Consider the following 16,185-nt stretch of genomic DNA (forward strand, 5'->3'; position numbering starts at 1 on the left):
GCTATTTCCAATGCAGGGTGTGCACAGCCCACATTTTCAGATGCAACAACATGCTCACTGGGCAGTACAAATGAAAAAGGAATAAAGAAAAAGGAAAAGAGGAACAAGAGAAAATTAGAAACACACAAGAACAAAAATGATTTTGACAGCATGTACAAGAATTTACGTGAGTGTGTGAGGCCAGGGACGAGGGGATGGTGAGACCCACCCTCACCCCCTGCTCCAGGGAAAGCAGGGACCTAAGGGGAGCGGCGCTGCCGGGGGACCCCAACGTGGTCAGCGCCCCTAACCATAATTCCACCTACAAGCTTCAAGGCAGCTTTTGAGCTACAAATTGTGGTCGCATTTCAGTCTGGACCGTTTTACTCACTTCCACCAAGAGTAGCAGGAGAGAATTAGGCTCTGCTCCTGTACCAAAGAATTGTTTAAATAATTAATGACTGTGGAATACTAAAAGCAACAATGGGGTAAAAGTTACTGGAGGAGAATGTGCTTGACCCGAGCTCACTGGCCGCGTTATCTCACTGACGTTCAGAAGCTGGCTGAGCCCTTATGGTACCAGAACAGACAGACCCAAAAGGAGGGAGGTTTAATGCGCTGCTGTGTTTCGATACTGGGAGCCATGCCTGGTACACGAGGTTCTGGGTAAACAATGGGGACAGTGTCAACCACTGTGGGCTAATTACACATCCGGATACTCCGCCAAGTCCCAAGGGCAGACTTCAAAAGACAAAAACAAGCTGGCATTCTCTGGTGGGGCTGCAGACTCAGAGACAAGCATTTGTTGAGCAAAAATATCACCAGTGCCTCCTATGACAAAAGAGGAGGCACTGGCGTGGGGGCTGGGGCAGGGCTCCAGGCTTCCACTGCTCACTCACCAGTCTGTCCAGGGGGAGAAGTGGTCCCTGCTTATGTTGCACTGATGCACCTACCTTGACTAATGCCTGGGGCCTCAGCAGGTGTTGACAGGAGAGGTGAACGGAGCCAGACTTGGTGTAGCACGGTGCTGGCAGCTATGCCCTCAGCAGTGCCCAGGCTCCTATACATGCCAGCTCATCTTAAGAAGCAGATGGGGAGTGCGGGCATGTAGATCACAGGGCCCTGAGAGGACAAGTACAGATCATGGCTACAGCATGCCTCTCCCCTTCCTTAAGTCATAGAGGTATGTCTGGGAGGAACAGAAAATTCATCCAGAGCCCGCTACATTATCTCTCGCAGGTGGGACTCGTGTCCCCTGTGCTTCTCACTCACAGGGCTGGTCTAGACATTCTTTTTATCAATTCTCTAGCATCTTCTCCTCCAACTTACCAACAACCAGAGAGTAGGATCTGATCTTAGCTAAGTTCAAGAGTCACAGAGCACTTCCTTCACAGCGGGCCCAGAAACATGTGCCAGGTTCTCCGACCGTCACCTGTGGGACCACCATGAGCCCTCTCCAGACTCAAGGACAGAGGCCGTAGGCCGGGGGAACACAGCTTCCCTCACTCTCCCCAGCAAAGGTTTCCACGTCTCGGAAAAGGCATCTCACCCTCTTCTGCCTGAGGGACAGCACAACAGATACACCGGGAAACAGAGCTGAAGTTGGGGGGGTAGGCAGCCCAGAAGAGCTCGTCTGTACTTCCGAGGCAATGTGGGGCCGTTGACTTAATCACAGGGAAAAAGTGAGAATGAACATTTCCCTGCTCTGTCCCATACACCGTGATACGCCTTTCCCTGCATAAGGAGTTCATTCGGAAGTCCCCGGCGGTGTTTCTGATGTCCTAACTTGGCATGGAGGCTGTCGGGCAAGAAGAGAGGGCCTGAGCAGAATAGGTGCTGGGCCTGGGAGGCAGGAGACACCGGCTCCAGCCCCAGCTCAACCAGCTCCTCGTTCCGCCTCTCGGGGTTCAGCATCTCATCTATAAGCAAAGGGATGAGACTGTCCCAGGACAGGCTGCCCAACAGAAATGAAATGAGAGCCATGTAAATAACGTTTCCCATTTGCCACGTTTAAAATGGTAAACAAAGAAACAAACCAACAAACAAAAAACAAATACTAGAAACTGATTTTAAGAACAGATCTTACTTAATCTACTGTATGTAAAATACTATCATTTTGACATGTAATCAATATAGGAAGTAAAGAGACAGTTTATATACTTTTACTAGACAAGCCTCAGTGTCTGATGTGCATTTGACCTAGAGCACATCTCAGCTCAGTCCAGCCTCCTCCCCAGTGCTCCTAGCATCAGTGGCTTTGGCTACTTTATTGGACAGCAACCCCAGGGGTCCCACCATGGTCATGGCTGTAAAGCGGGAGTAAGTGTCCACACTAACCCTAAAAGGATCTCTCTGAAACAAAGGCGGATTCACTTTGAAATGTCTGGAAACCGGCGGGCTGCATCTCCATCCCCCCTTGGCTACAAGACAGACTTCTTCCTTGCTGATCCCTTTCTGGATGTAGGGAAGCAATCCGGCACAAAGCCAGGGTGGACTGGCCTCCAGGTAAACTTACCTGCTGTCTGTGTCCAGTCCCATGAAGTCCTCCTTCTCAAACGGGATGCAGGGGAGGGGGATCTTGTCCCCAGAATTCTTGGGGCCACCATCCAGCCACTTGGAATTGAGCAAGATGAAGAGTGACTCAGTGAAGTCCTCGATCCTCTTCTCCACCACCCTGCAGTCCTCTAAATTTGAAGGCAACGTCGGTGCGCGGCTGCTCGACTTCCTCCACATGCAGTACAAAGACAAAGAGCTGAGAGTCATTATCGAGGTGCCATACAGCTCCTCTGCACGTGGAGCTTCTCCAAGGCCTTGGCAGAGAGACAGTCGGTAATGGTGACAAGGCCCACGACCTTGCAGTGTTTCTGGAAGACGCTCCACCCATTCTCGGGCACATAGCGGTGCCTGTAGTGGATACAGAGTGTCCACTGGGAGCCACATGGGCTGATATGGCTCACCGAGGTGAGTAGCTGATAGATGCAAAAGAAATTCTCCTCTGAGATGATCTCCATGGTTTGGACTACAACGGGAAGAGTCTGGTGGTCCTCAGCACACTGCACGTAGTCAGGGATGCTCATGTTGCAGGCCCTGCCGAGACAGGAGAGGAGATCGAGGTACATACTCTGCTGTGTGCTATGGGCCCATCTGGGTTGCGGTGACCTGGTGTGTACCAGACAGAAGGCAAGGGAAGCCAAAGCAAATCCGGGGGTACAGTTTGTCCTCATAGTCTGCACATGGCTACTGTAGCTCGGATCACATTACCCAGCTTTTGGTCTAGGCTTCCTGCCTCTGCAGAGAAAGGTCATTTCTTATTTTCTATTTCCAAGCACCTAGCAAGGCCCTGATGCAAAGTCACTGCTCAAAAATGCTGAATAAAGAAATGAACAAAGGAAATGCTTCCCCAACCCCCTTCAGCAGAATATAAAGAGAAGGACCACAGTAGGATCAAAAGATCTGGATTCCTATTCAATTTATTTGAACCCCTTAGCTTCATAGTAATGGATAAGAAAACTTGCCTTGGGGTAGAGGGTACTGTTCATTGGTGGAGCACATGCTTAGCATGTACGAGGTCCTGGGTTCAAACCCCAGTACCTCATTTTAAAAAATCAAACAAATAAATACACCTAATTTCCCTCCTGAAAAAGTATTTTTTAATTCAAAAGTCAAAAAACACCTTGCAATTGACACAACATTGTAAACTTGACTATACATCAATTAAAAAAAATCCATGCCTTGCAAGAATATATCTGGATTACGGATGTTTGCAAATGTAAAATGCCTAGGGTACCACCTGCATAAAAAGTGGTGACTGTACAATTGTACTATCCCCCCTTTATGAGCTATTCTTCCTTTGGGGGAGTTATAACCTCTCAGAGCTAATTTTCTCAGTTTAAAAAATATAAATATTTCCTGGTTCTCAGTACTGCTGAAGAATCAGATAACCCTAAGAAAGCATCTGACCCACAGAATTTACTCAATAAATGTTTCTTGAATGAATGAATAAACAAGCAAAGTGAATGCTGCTCCCTGCCAAAGACCATCATAATGATACTTCCTGGGAATCCCAAGCCCACGTTCACCAGACTCTGCACTAACAATGTGGGTGACCTGGGCAGGCCTGTGTGCTTCTCTAAGCCCCAATTTAATCGTGGATAGAAATGAGGGCAATAACACAAACCTCAAATTGTTAGTGAGTCAGTAATGAATTGTACCCCAATATTGCAAGATGGAACCATTAAGGAAAACTGGGCAAAGAGTCCATAGGCTCTCTCCATATTATCTCTTACTACCACATGGGAATCTACATTACATCTCAAAATAAAAAGTCTAATTTTTTAAAGAGGTTTTCGAGGTTAGGTGAGCTCACTGTCTCAAATAAGGAACACACAGTACAAATAGGACAATGCCCAGCCCATGAGATACACTCAGTTAACATTCCCACTGAGCCCACTAGTCCCTCCAACTTCTAATGGTGTCCACTTCCAAGAGCCCATGTGACCATCCTTGTTCTAATTTTCTATTTGTAATTTTTTTCTTTTCATTAAATAGAAACACCCAATTCCATAGAATTCTTACCAGATATCATGATGGCAGCCCTTCAAAACCTGACCACAGAGATCATGATGGCAGCCCTTCTTGGTGAAACAATAAAATGAATAGCCATTTTCACAAGACCTCTGAGTAAATCTACTAGGGAACTTCATCCTGGACTGAGGAAGAGGACTGGGGAGGAGGGGGCATTCAGGGGCACAGAGAATCATGGGCCACCTGTCCCACGATGGACTTTAGACTCACCCTCACCCTTCAGGAACTACTAAATACACACAGACAGAGTGCTATGGACAAGAATTTTTTTTTTAAACAAATCCCTGAATCCCTAGCAGGTCTTGTTTCTACCCATACACAAATGGCTTATTTGCATAATGTTTCACAAAAGCCTTAAAATATTATCACCCCAACTTGACACATCAAGAAACTGAGGTAGAGTAGTTTATCACATTCTACAAGATTAGAGAGAGGCCACGTCAGACACCGTATTTAAATCCAAGCCCCTGCTCCAGTGCTCACACTAGAAAGTGTGACATACTGCCCCTTTCCTGCCCTCTCCCTGCAATCAATCTCTGAAGAGTCTTTTCTGTGTCACCTGGAATCACAATCACATTCATTTTCCACAAAGAGCTATGTCACTCCTTGGAGGACTTTTCAAAATCTAAAGGGTTGGTTTGAGAGGAGAGATTTGCATTTTCTGTTTCTCAAAGGAAACATGGCTTTAAAAGAAACTGAAAAGTAGTTATCTAGTCTAAGCCCTCATTGTGCAGAGAAAGAACCGGAGGCTCAGAAGAGATGAGGAAAGGGCCTTATTAACAAATATTGCCTCAGCGCAGCACCAAGCCAGACCTGGCACTTCTAGGGGAGGATCTGGAAGGCCCAGGAGAATGAGTGTTAGAAAACAGAAAGAGAAGAAGCATACAAGGCCCCGTCTCTTCACCACCATAACATGAATTTCCACCAAATTACCCAGAATGGGTGCAGCCAATATTAAGTTTGTCAAAAGAGGTTATAGAATTCTCAACCATAGTGGAAATTCCAACATTTACTGTGCTTTTTTCCCAGTTCAAGCATCAATTCAGTGGGCACTCTGTACCAGGGACTACACGAGGCCTGGGGTTCTCCCAAATACAGATCTCTATTACCACGTGTGCAAACCACATTAAGGCCACCAGAAGAAAAGCGCCCACAGATAAGATGGAATTACTGAAACTGAAAGCAGCAAAAGAGCATATATTACTAGGAAAAACGGTGCTCCTAGTAATGGACTCATGGACATAGAAAGCAAACTGTGTTTAGCAGGCAGGAAAGGGGGGATTAACAGATACAAATTAGTAAATATAAAATAAATGACAAGGACCTGCTACATAACACAGGGAACTATATTCAATTTCTTGTAGTGATTTATACTAAAAACAATCTAAAACATATATATATACATATGCATATGTTTATAACTGAATCTCTGCTGTACACTTGAAACTAACATTGTAAATTGAATACACTAAAATAAAAAATAATTTTAAAAAATAAGTAAAAATAAATGCAATGCCATTAAGAAAAAATAAAAGAACTCTCTAATCCCCTTAACTGTAGGTGGTCGAGAAATCTAGCTGCAAACACCAAGTCCACTGGATCACTCCAGCACTGGCTGTCACTCTTTCTGACCATCAGAGAGTCACTTGCTTCACTGAGGTTACTTTTCTCTTCTGTGAAAGGCTACAGTTGCAACTAATGATGTATAGAATCTCATCATTCACAAGCCCAAAAAGTAGTGAGGACTTCACATGGGCCAGGCTCTGGTCAGATGAAAAGATAGGGTCCCAGATATATTCATGGGTAGAAGAAGTTTATGCCATAAAGGTATAAATTCTTCCTGTTTTGATAGACAGATTCATTTCAATTCTGGTTAGAATTCCTACCAGATTTTTCTTGGAATATAACAAGTTAATTTATGGTCAGGAATAGCCAAGAAATTTCTTTAGAACCACCACTTGGGAGGGGTGGATAGGTCATTCATTTCCACTGCTCTTTCTGAAGTGATGAAAACGTTCTGGAATAATAATGCATGCACCACTGTGAATATGCAAAAAGCTGCTGAATTGTACCATTTAAATGGATGGAATTCATGGTGTGTGAACTATATCACAATAAAACTGTCCTATGAAAATTATTTCTTGACAATTATTTTTCAGTTTATACACTAGTCTGTCCCACAATTTAAGAAAAACAAAAAACCTAAACAAGCCAAACTATGCCAGGAGCACTTTAGGGCTGCAATATGCCTGGGTCTCCAAGGCCTCTGGTGGTGCTGTTCCTGTTAACGCACAATAGCTGGGCTGGGCTAGTTAGGGACTGTAACTATCTTTTGAAAATCGAGGATCACTCCTTTCACCCTGGGAGAGGGAAGGAAGGAGGATGTCACAGCCTCATGCCTTCAGCACATTTTTAACAGAACCAAGCCCTGCTTTCACCACTGCAATCCCTCTCACTATAAAAACACGTGACATCAACAAGCACCGCCATCATAACACCTGAAAGTGTTCAAGGTACTTACCTGAGGCAGAAACATGGAGGGGGGAGACAGAACCTCGCTTAGCAGTGACGCTCCCTTTTCCCGACTCCACCAGGAGAAGCTGGGCGTTAGAGCCGGAGGCTTTCAGCCCAGGTAGCAGCGCCCACGCCACAGAGCTGGTCCTCAGGGAGCGGGAAAGGGAGAGCAGGGCAGCCCCGGGGTCGCGGGGCAGGGAAAGCGGGGAGGGGGACGCGGGCTGCAGCCTCGCTCGGAGGACAGCCCCAGCCCCAGTCCCAGGCGCCCGCCCCCGTCCGGGTCCGCAGACCCCGCCCGCCCGGGACACAGCCCGCCCAGGGGCGGGGACGGGCCGCCGGACGAGAAGAGGAAGCCCGGGAGGAGAGGACTAGCGGGAGGGAGAGGGGAAGGGGACGCCAGCCGCGGACTGAGGGGATCCCGGCTGGGTGAGAGATGGCAGGTGCACACCAGGCCCTGGACACTGTGGCCGGGACGCCGGGGCAGGTGGCGCTGGCAGAGGGGTCTGGCCTGAGCAATTCATCTGAACACGGGCTGACTAGCGCCCTTGGGGTCTGTGACAGGCGGACCGCCCTCCCGCAGCCGCCTGACCCCTTTCCCAGGAGCCCCCCACCTTGCACTTCCACAGTCAGAGGCCCCGACCCCAGGCAGGAACCAAAGGCCTACCGGGCGACGTAGTTGAGAAGCCTTTGGGCCCGATCCCCGGCTCGGATATGGAGCTCCCAACCAGCGGACCACTTGGCACTGACTGCGCATGCGCAGGAGGGCCAGCGATCCTCTCTGGGTTCTGTGAGAGAAGGTGGGACAGCGAGGGAGGGAGAAGATGGGAGCGGGTGGAGAGGACGGGAAAATTGGAGGGATACAGATGGACAGGATGAGCAGAGAGAAGGAAGGGATCTGGAGAAGGGAGGGTCTTAGAGGAGTTGGAGAAAAAAAGCTTTACCTCTGGGGCACCCCTAGGCGGCAGACCTGCCTCTGTACCCTTCTGTTACCCTTCAAGCCCCGCAGCTCAATTTTACCACCGTGATCCAACCCTCCGTCCGATGCTTCTGCAGAAACCCTAGGGAGATCACACCCGTTGCCCCCACGCGGAGCTGGGTTTTCTGTTGCTCTGAGAACCAAGCACCCGCAGGTGTTGTCGCTCAGAACTACCTTGGGAAGAGCACATATTCCCCTTTTACACGCTGGGAAACAGGCAGGCAGGATCTCTGCCTTAGCTCCACTGTCCCAGGTGTTGGGCTGGCGGGGAGCGGGATGGTACAAGATCAGAGCCCCAGACAGAGCAGACTGCCTGAGTGTTGGTGCATAGTCCCCATCCCTCCTGGGTAAACCATACCCCACCCTAGTGGAAACATCAAGGGCTCACAGTAGTTCCCTGGGTGTGGGAGAGCTGTCCTCATGTGAAGGAAAAGTCCAGCTGGGCTAACAAGCTAAGTCACAAATCTAAGTGTGATAAGTGTCAGTTTACTGATCTAAATTATGCTGGGCTATCTCGTAAATCTGAAGTTTAGTGTCAGTTTATTGGCCTAACAACCTAACTCGTAATTCCAAGCTCAACAAGTGTCAGTAATGTGATCTGTTACAAATTGATAAGCTCCAGTGTACTTATTCCTTGCTTTTTGTTCTTTGAGCCTTATTGGCTAATGCCCCCTTACTTGTAACTAAGCCTTTAAAACCTCATGTGCACGTCTTGGAGGTACTCAAAACTTCGGAGCCGAAGCCCCTCTGAGCCCACCGGCATAATAATTCTGAGTACTCCAACACTCCGATTGGTGCTTTTGTCTTGGCTGGCCTGTTTCCATAACACTCAGCTCCAGTGCCCAGCTTTCTAGGTAGATAGGAGTGTTACCAAGTCGAAATTAATTCTCCTCAGTGCAGGACAGGCCAATAAGTTGGGAGACCAGATGTTGGGGCATGGAATAGCAAGTTTCTGTAGACCTAGATGGCAAACTAATGTCCTGGAAAACCATCTCCCCAAGTCACAATTCAGGCTCCTTTCCTATGTGCTTGGTTAGTGCAAACTTCTTGGTGTAGGAATTCCTTCTTGTTAGAATCCTTTCTTCTTGCAGCTATCTGCGTGGGTCAGATCCCTGTAAACCTCCAACAAAAGAAACGTTATTTTCTATTCTGCAATTTGCTATCTTTTAATGAATGAAAAAGTGTTAAATATCCTTAAAGGTCAGAGCCTTCAGAATAGGGTCTCCTGTTTATTTCAGGCTCTAGGCAACATTGTTTTACAAGCAAGGTGAAGCCTAGGTGACAGAGCATAGGGTTAAATTCAAAGGAACAAATCTAATATGGAGTCAGATTTGTTCTGTTATATTACCCGGCCAGATGCCACTTGAGGATTTAAACCCCTTTAAGTTAAAAATAACTAAAATTTTAAAGGAATTTACATACATAGGTGGGAATGTGCAAAGCATATCTGGAAAAGCACCCAAAGGATAGTAAACAGAGGCATCTCCAGAGAGGGCTGAAAGAACAGAGGATGAGGGAAAACTTCTTTCACTTGTGTATTTTTGTTCTCTGAGTTTTTTTTAAACCATTTCCTTGTATTTCTTTTTCAGATAAAAGAAATGTGTAATGGAGCAAAGGAGTAATTAGCTTAGCAAATACAGCAGCCATGGAATCATTAGTCATCACTTTTGATTTAAGCCAGAAAGCATTTTTTGACTCTCTCCAATGTGCTCTGTCCTGTTTTAAGACTTCTATTAATATTATTATTATTATTATTATTATTATTATTATTATTATTATTACTATTACTACAAGTACTACTACTATGACTATTACTATTATTACTATTATTTTATGAAATAATAACACGGTTTACCTCACCCCTGCCCATGGCTGGTGGAAAACCAACTGAGTTTTTCTTGAGTTGTTTTCCAAGGAGTAGAGATGAGTTTATAAACAGAACACATCTTCAGGGCAAAACAGGCAGTGTGCATTACCAGCAGGCCAGACAGCAATGAAGGGTTTTCAATAGAGGCACCCAGAAGCTGAGAGAGAAAGCCTCCAGGACACTACAAAAAGCTGCCCAAACTGCCATCTCCATGGTACTACTGAAATAGGAAAGAACAAATCTGACTCCATATTTGATCTGTTTCTTTGACTTTAACAAAGCCAAGTTAATATGCTCCGGTCTTTTCATGGGTTATGATGTCACAGAGGAAACGGACAGGTCAACAAGGAACCACTCTGCCGTGATCACGGAGCCGGGGAAAGGGATGGGCTGCAAGATGTATGAAGCAGCCACAACTGTGCCCGTGCTTCTAGGCAGGTATCCAAAATCGCCTCGACAAGGTGTCAAACATTTGTGCCCATGTCCTCATCAACAGACATGTATTAAAGACAAATGGAAACATATAAAAGGCCAATACCCTTGCTGGGTACACCGTCCAAAGAACAAAGTCTCAGTTTGACAACTGGCCATCTCGGTTCCATGGGATTCATTCTTGGAGAACCTTAAAAACCACTCTTCTGTCCTCAAGAATTGCTGCATATTTGTCCTATCTTTGGCTCAGGGATGCAGCACGTTCAAGTGAACTTTAATGTCTGCACAGATTTGACTGTCTTTTTCCAGGTTCACTTGTCAATTCAAAAGAGGCCTGAGCTAAGTCCATCCTCCGTAAGATCTATTCCCCCCAGTGACAGCTCATTGAGCCTGCAATTAAAAGCCAAGTGAACAAGACTGTCCTCAGCTAAAAAGTTCACCGATCTTTCACTGTTTTCTTAATCTCCTCTCCTGGCTAATTGCAACAGACTAACACCTCCCTCCACCAAGATACCCAACTATGTCATTTTTCTCCCCAAAGAGAAAATAAGGTCCATAAAATAGGAGACAACTCCATAGTCACCTCTGAATTCTTAGCATATAGTAATGTCAATAAATACAACTCAGATTATTGTTAGTTTCCTTTAAAACCTTTCTGGTTATTTGAATGAGACCTTGGAAGAGAGGTGTTTGCTGTCCAGTATCTTGATCCACAAGACTCTGGAGGCCTTTTTCGGAATAGCTGTTCACTGATTCATTCAAAATACAACTTATCAATCAAGGAGTAGCTGTGCTTTTCTGCCAGGAGTTTGTGGTCACTCTCATGCCAGAACAGCTTTAAACTATATCCTTACTTTGGATTTGTTATTTTTCCCCTCTTCCAACAAAATTGACTTTTCTTACTTTCTTGTTTTGAGGAATTTTTTTTTCCTATTTCACCCTTTAGTAAAGCAAGATTCTCAGGATGGGCTTGGCCCATTATATGATCACCCATCCAACTCCTAGTGTGAGAGGTCTGGGGCTCACATCCCTCCCTCCTGTCAAGGCAACTGAAAATCAGTTCAGGAGCCAACCAGCACACCACGGCTTCTAACGCTCACGTATCTCTCAGAAACCCTGCTTTCTCGTTTGTCTTGGCTTCTGAGAATTTTCCCTCACTTTCTTGACAATGAGTTGTGCAGCTTGAAAGATGAGGAAGGAAGGTTTTATTTCTCAATCAGCATTTTAAGGAACTTGTGTAATGAAGGTTTTCAGGAGTTTCTAGTACCCTCCATTGCCGAGACAGAAAACACACTAGACATTTTCTAAATTTAGTTCTCATGTGCATTTTTTCTGTGCTTTTTTTTTCTTAACTGCTAACAGACATTTTTTAATTAAAAAAAAATAAGGCCCCAAAAAGAATAGAACACTGAAGGGGCAAACAAAATTAAAGGGCAAAGACAGAAAAATGATAACTACTCTACAAAGTTAATGTAATACATACACTATGTATCAGATCAGCAATTCTCAGTAACAGCTAATTGAAACATGACCATGAGGTAAAATTTCTCTCCTGTCAGGACATGGCCAACAGAAAATACAATTAAACCAACAAACTAATTTCCTAAGTCTGGCGAGGTACAGAAGTCTACAAGCTAAATGTGTCTTATTCTAGAAAAGAGGGAGTCTCACCAGCTCTTTTCTGTGGAGCCTGAGCCCACGGGAGGACGGTGAAGTGAGCTCTGTAAGTACCCAATTAGCAAAGTGAGTGATGAATAAATAGACGTGAGCTTTGATGACAGAGATAATACTACTATTCGTTTGTCCTTTAAAGTATGACTTCACGTTCAGTGATCAATACTTCGGCGTCCTTAGGAGTTGAGATTTTAGGAAAATGCACAACCTGGGCCCAGATCTCCTCTTTAAGCTCGTGACACTGCAGTTAGTTGTCTCAAAGGCAGCTCCAACTCCACATGCAAAGAGCTGACTTCACGGTGTTCCTCCCATAGCCGTCCTTACCAGGGCCCCTGGTCGGAGGGTAAGGTCTCCCTGCGTCTCCCAACTCAGGCCCATCACTCACAGATGTGAATGGACCCCTCCTTCAGGGACCAGATATCCTCAGACACCGAGTCCCACTACCCTCAACTGACCTACCAGATACTCACTGGCACTCACTCAGCACTGACCCTCTGCTGGAGACCACGCTGCACACTGCACAGTGTATCTCACTGGATCTCCACAATAGTCCTGGGAATTGGGTACATCACTGCTTCAATTGATTAGATAAATTGTTTCACTTCCCTGCGTGCGTCATTCAAACTGACACGGCTACTAAGCCACAAGCCTGGGCCTGAAAACCACTTGAAAATTGGACACTGCTACACCTCGCAGCCACCCTACTCTGACTCATCACATCATCTCCTGCCAAGCCTTCTAAATGTTTCCAAACATTCTAGAAGACAAATATGAACTATGAGAGCACCCCACTCTCCTACTTAAAATCTGTCAATGATGGTTCACTCCCCTTAGGAGAAAGCCCAACCAGGCCTGAGCACAGCCTAAGGCCCCAGCATCCGCTTTCCCTGCACGGCCGCGCCGCCTCACCCACCACGCAGCTCTATACGTGCCGTGTCTAGGACAGGGATGCTGACTCCGCACAACCCAGGGCTTGTCTCACTCGAACAATGATCACCTTCTTCAGTGTTCATCTTCTTCATTGCTGACTCTCACAAAAATGTTTTCTCATGATGAATCAATATCTTTTTCCTTACAACTGCCCATCATTAATAATGAGCTCCCCCCAAAGAGAGAAGACCTAATTCTCAGTCTCCTTATCTGTAAATTGAGAATTACAAGGAAATATGTGAGGTTTCAAGAGAAATAATATTCATGTGAGGCTGAGGGACAATTCCATCATACAGTAAGCATTCAATATGTGCTTACTTAATATTAATAAGAATATATTGCATTCTAGCAACCTTCAATCAATGTTTTATGACTTTGTCCAACAGACTACTGACAAACTGTTGGACGAACCACTTTGAGCAGATCAGCACAAGCATACTGGGAGAGGTAAGTGCTGACTCCAGTTACAGCTGCAGCCACCCAGCACTACGGGGCGGGGGCAGTTTGCTCAAACTCTTACATGTTGCTTGAGCATTTAGTTCTCATTATAGAATAAAGACAGTTGTTCTTTAGTCAAAGCTCCTGAAACATAAATCTTCAAAGATTGATGCAAATTAGGTTTCAAGTACAACACTCTCACTAGAATTTATTTGAAAATTATAGTCTTAGCTACTCCGCACATCAAAAGGGCATAATCTTAATGTATCTGACTAAATACACTGAAAGGGTTGTTTAAAAGTAATTAAGAAGAAGCCATTCAGAATAAGCTCTCAGTATCATCTGCACAAAGACCCACCCAAGGGTCTCATTTCTCACTTCCACATAGGTGTTTTCAAGTAGCTTACCTTGGGTCTTGGTTTCTTATAACACGGGGCGGGGAATAGTTGTGGATAGATTTATGTAGCAAATATATACCAAGGGTATTTGTTGTGAAGGAATTCTACAAATAAGAAGATTGATACATAGTCCCACCCATAAGAAATTCAGCCTTTCCATTTACAACAGCATTAAAAATAAAGTGAGAGATACATTTAACAAAAATTTACAAGATTTGTACATTGAACTTTTTGAAGTATCACCAGAATAAATTTTAAAAGATCTACATATATGGAAGACATCCCATTTTCATGGAATGATTGACAATATTATTAAAAATGTTAAGAATCCTCAAAGTGAACTATATATTCAGTGGAATCCCTATCAAAATTCCAGCTGACTTCTATGCAAAATTGAAAAACTGATCCCAAAATTCACATGGACGTGCAAGGGGCCCAGGACAGCAAAAACAACCTTGAAAAAGAAGAGTAAAGTTGGAGGACTCACTTTAAAGTGTACTAAAATGCTATAGTACTAAGTCAGTATGATACTGGCATAAGTTTGGATAAATAAGTCTAAGAGACACAATAAAAACCCACGGGGAAAAACTTACATTTACAGACACTTTTCCACTAGGGGGCCAAAAACACTCCATTGAAAGAATAGTCTATTCAACTAATGGTTCAGGGACAGCTGGGTATCTGCAGGCAAAAGAATCAATCTGGAATCTGAACACCCATATTTTATATAACAAATAAAATTAATTGAAAATAGATCACAGACAGAAATGTAAAAATTAAACCTATAAACTTTCTAAAAGAAGACACAGTATAAATCTTTGTGGGCCTAGGATAGGCTTTGGTTTCCTAGATACAAAACCAAGAGCACAAGTGATAGAAGGAAAAAGCAGATAAACTGGACTTCATCAAAACTAAAACCTTTTTCTTACAAAGGACATCATCAAGAAAGTGAAATGACAGGGGAAAAGGGTATCTCAAGTCAGAGAGTGCGTGCTTTGCAAAAAAATAAAATAAATCTTTACATCAAACTACCTCCCTTGTAAAGAAATTGTTTTAATGTTTAAAAAAATATAGTTAAAGGACAATGTGCAGAAAAGAAGAAAAATTTTGCAAAGCATGTATCTAATAAGAGAGTAGTATCCAGGATATATAACGAATGCTTACAACTGAACAATACAAAAAAATACACCCAATTTTTAAATTTACCACGAATTTAAATAGATATACAAATGGCCAATAATCATATGAAAAGATGCTCAGCATCACTAGGGAAGTCAAAAACAAAATGAGATCTCATTTTACACCCACTAGGATGGTTATAACCAAAACATGGACAATAACAAATGTCGTTCAGGAGGCAGAGAAACCTCATATGCGGCCAGGGGAAAGGAACAATGTTGCAGCTTCTTTGGAGAAGTCTGGTATTTCCTCAAAAGCTTAGAGTTATATGTCTCAGCAATTCCACTCCTACATATAGAGTCATCTCTCAATATCCTTGGGGGGTTGGTTTCAGGAACCCCACACCCTGGATACCATAATCCAAGGATGTTCGAGTCCCTTTACAATCAACCATCTGGATTCATGTAGTGGAAACTACAGATATGGCGGGGCAAATGTACAGCCAACAGAATGAAAACATATTCTCATAAAAAATTTCACATCAATATTCATAGCAGTATCATTCAGAGTAGCCAAAAGTTACTAACAATATCCATCCATCAATGAACGGATAAACACATTTACCAAGAATAGGCCCACAAACTTTTGGTCATTGAAACTTTGACAAAGGAGGTGAGAACATACAATGGAGTAAAGACAGCCTCTTCAGCAAATGGTGTAGGGAAAACTTAACAGCTGCATGTAAATCATTGAAGTTAGACTACTCCCTCACAGAATATACAAAAATGAATACAAAATGTGTTAAAGACTTAAACATGTAGACAAGACACTATAAACCTCTTAGAAGCAACCATAGGCAAAACATCTGACATACATCTCAGCAATGTTTTCCTAGAGCAGTCTACTCAAGCAATAGAAAAACAACCAAAAATATACAAGAGGGATCTAATTAAACTTACAAGCTTTTGCACAGCTATGGAAACAGTAAGCAAAACAAAAAGACAACCAACCTATGGAATGGGAGAAAATATTTACAATAAATGAAACTGCTAGGGGCTTAATTCCCAGAATATGTAAACAGCTTTTACACTTAATAAGAAAGAAAAACAAACAATTCAATTCAAAAATTGGCAGAAGTCCTAAAGAAACATTTCTCCAATGAAGACGTACAAATGGCCAGTAGCCACATAAAAAAATATTCAATATCATTATCAGAGAAATGCAAATCAAAACTGCAATCAAGTATCACCTCTCACCAGTCAGAATAGCCATCA

At 44.0% G+C, this 16,185-nt stretch overlaps 1 protein-coding gene and 1 long non-coding RNA gene across 2 annotated transcripts in view; one reads left to right on the plus strand and one right to left on the minus strand.

Annotated features, from left to right (window-relative positions):
* The window catches only part of LOC140693421 (uncharacterized), an 823,905-nt gene that overhangs the window by 603,620 nt on the left and 204,100 nt on the right, over positions 1-16,185 (plus strand). The gene's annotated exons all lie outside the window — the stretch shown is intronic.
* The window catches only part of LOC140693407 (trafficking protein particle complex subunit 9-like), a 117,044-nt gene that overhangs the window by 55,179 nt on the left and 45,680 nt on the right, over positions 1-16,185 (minus strand). Inside the window, exon 6 of the mRNA XM_072957286.1 lies at positions 2,495-3,066. Within this exon, the coding sequence (XP_072813387.1) occupies positions 2,742-3,066 (325 nt within the window). The 3' untranslated portion in view covers positions 2,495-2,741. The remainder of the gene's footprint in view (positions 1-2,494; positions 3,067-16,185) is intronic.

The sequence above is a fragment of the Vicugna pacos genome, unplaced genomic scaffold (genome assembly GCF_048564905.1).
Source record: "Vicugna pacos unplaced genomic scaffold, VicPac4 scaffold_19, whole genome shotgun sequence".
NCBI classification, from domain to species: domain Eukaryota; kingdom Metazoa; phylum Chordata; class Mammalia; order Artiodactyla; family Camelidae; genus Vicugna; species Vicugna pacos.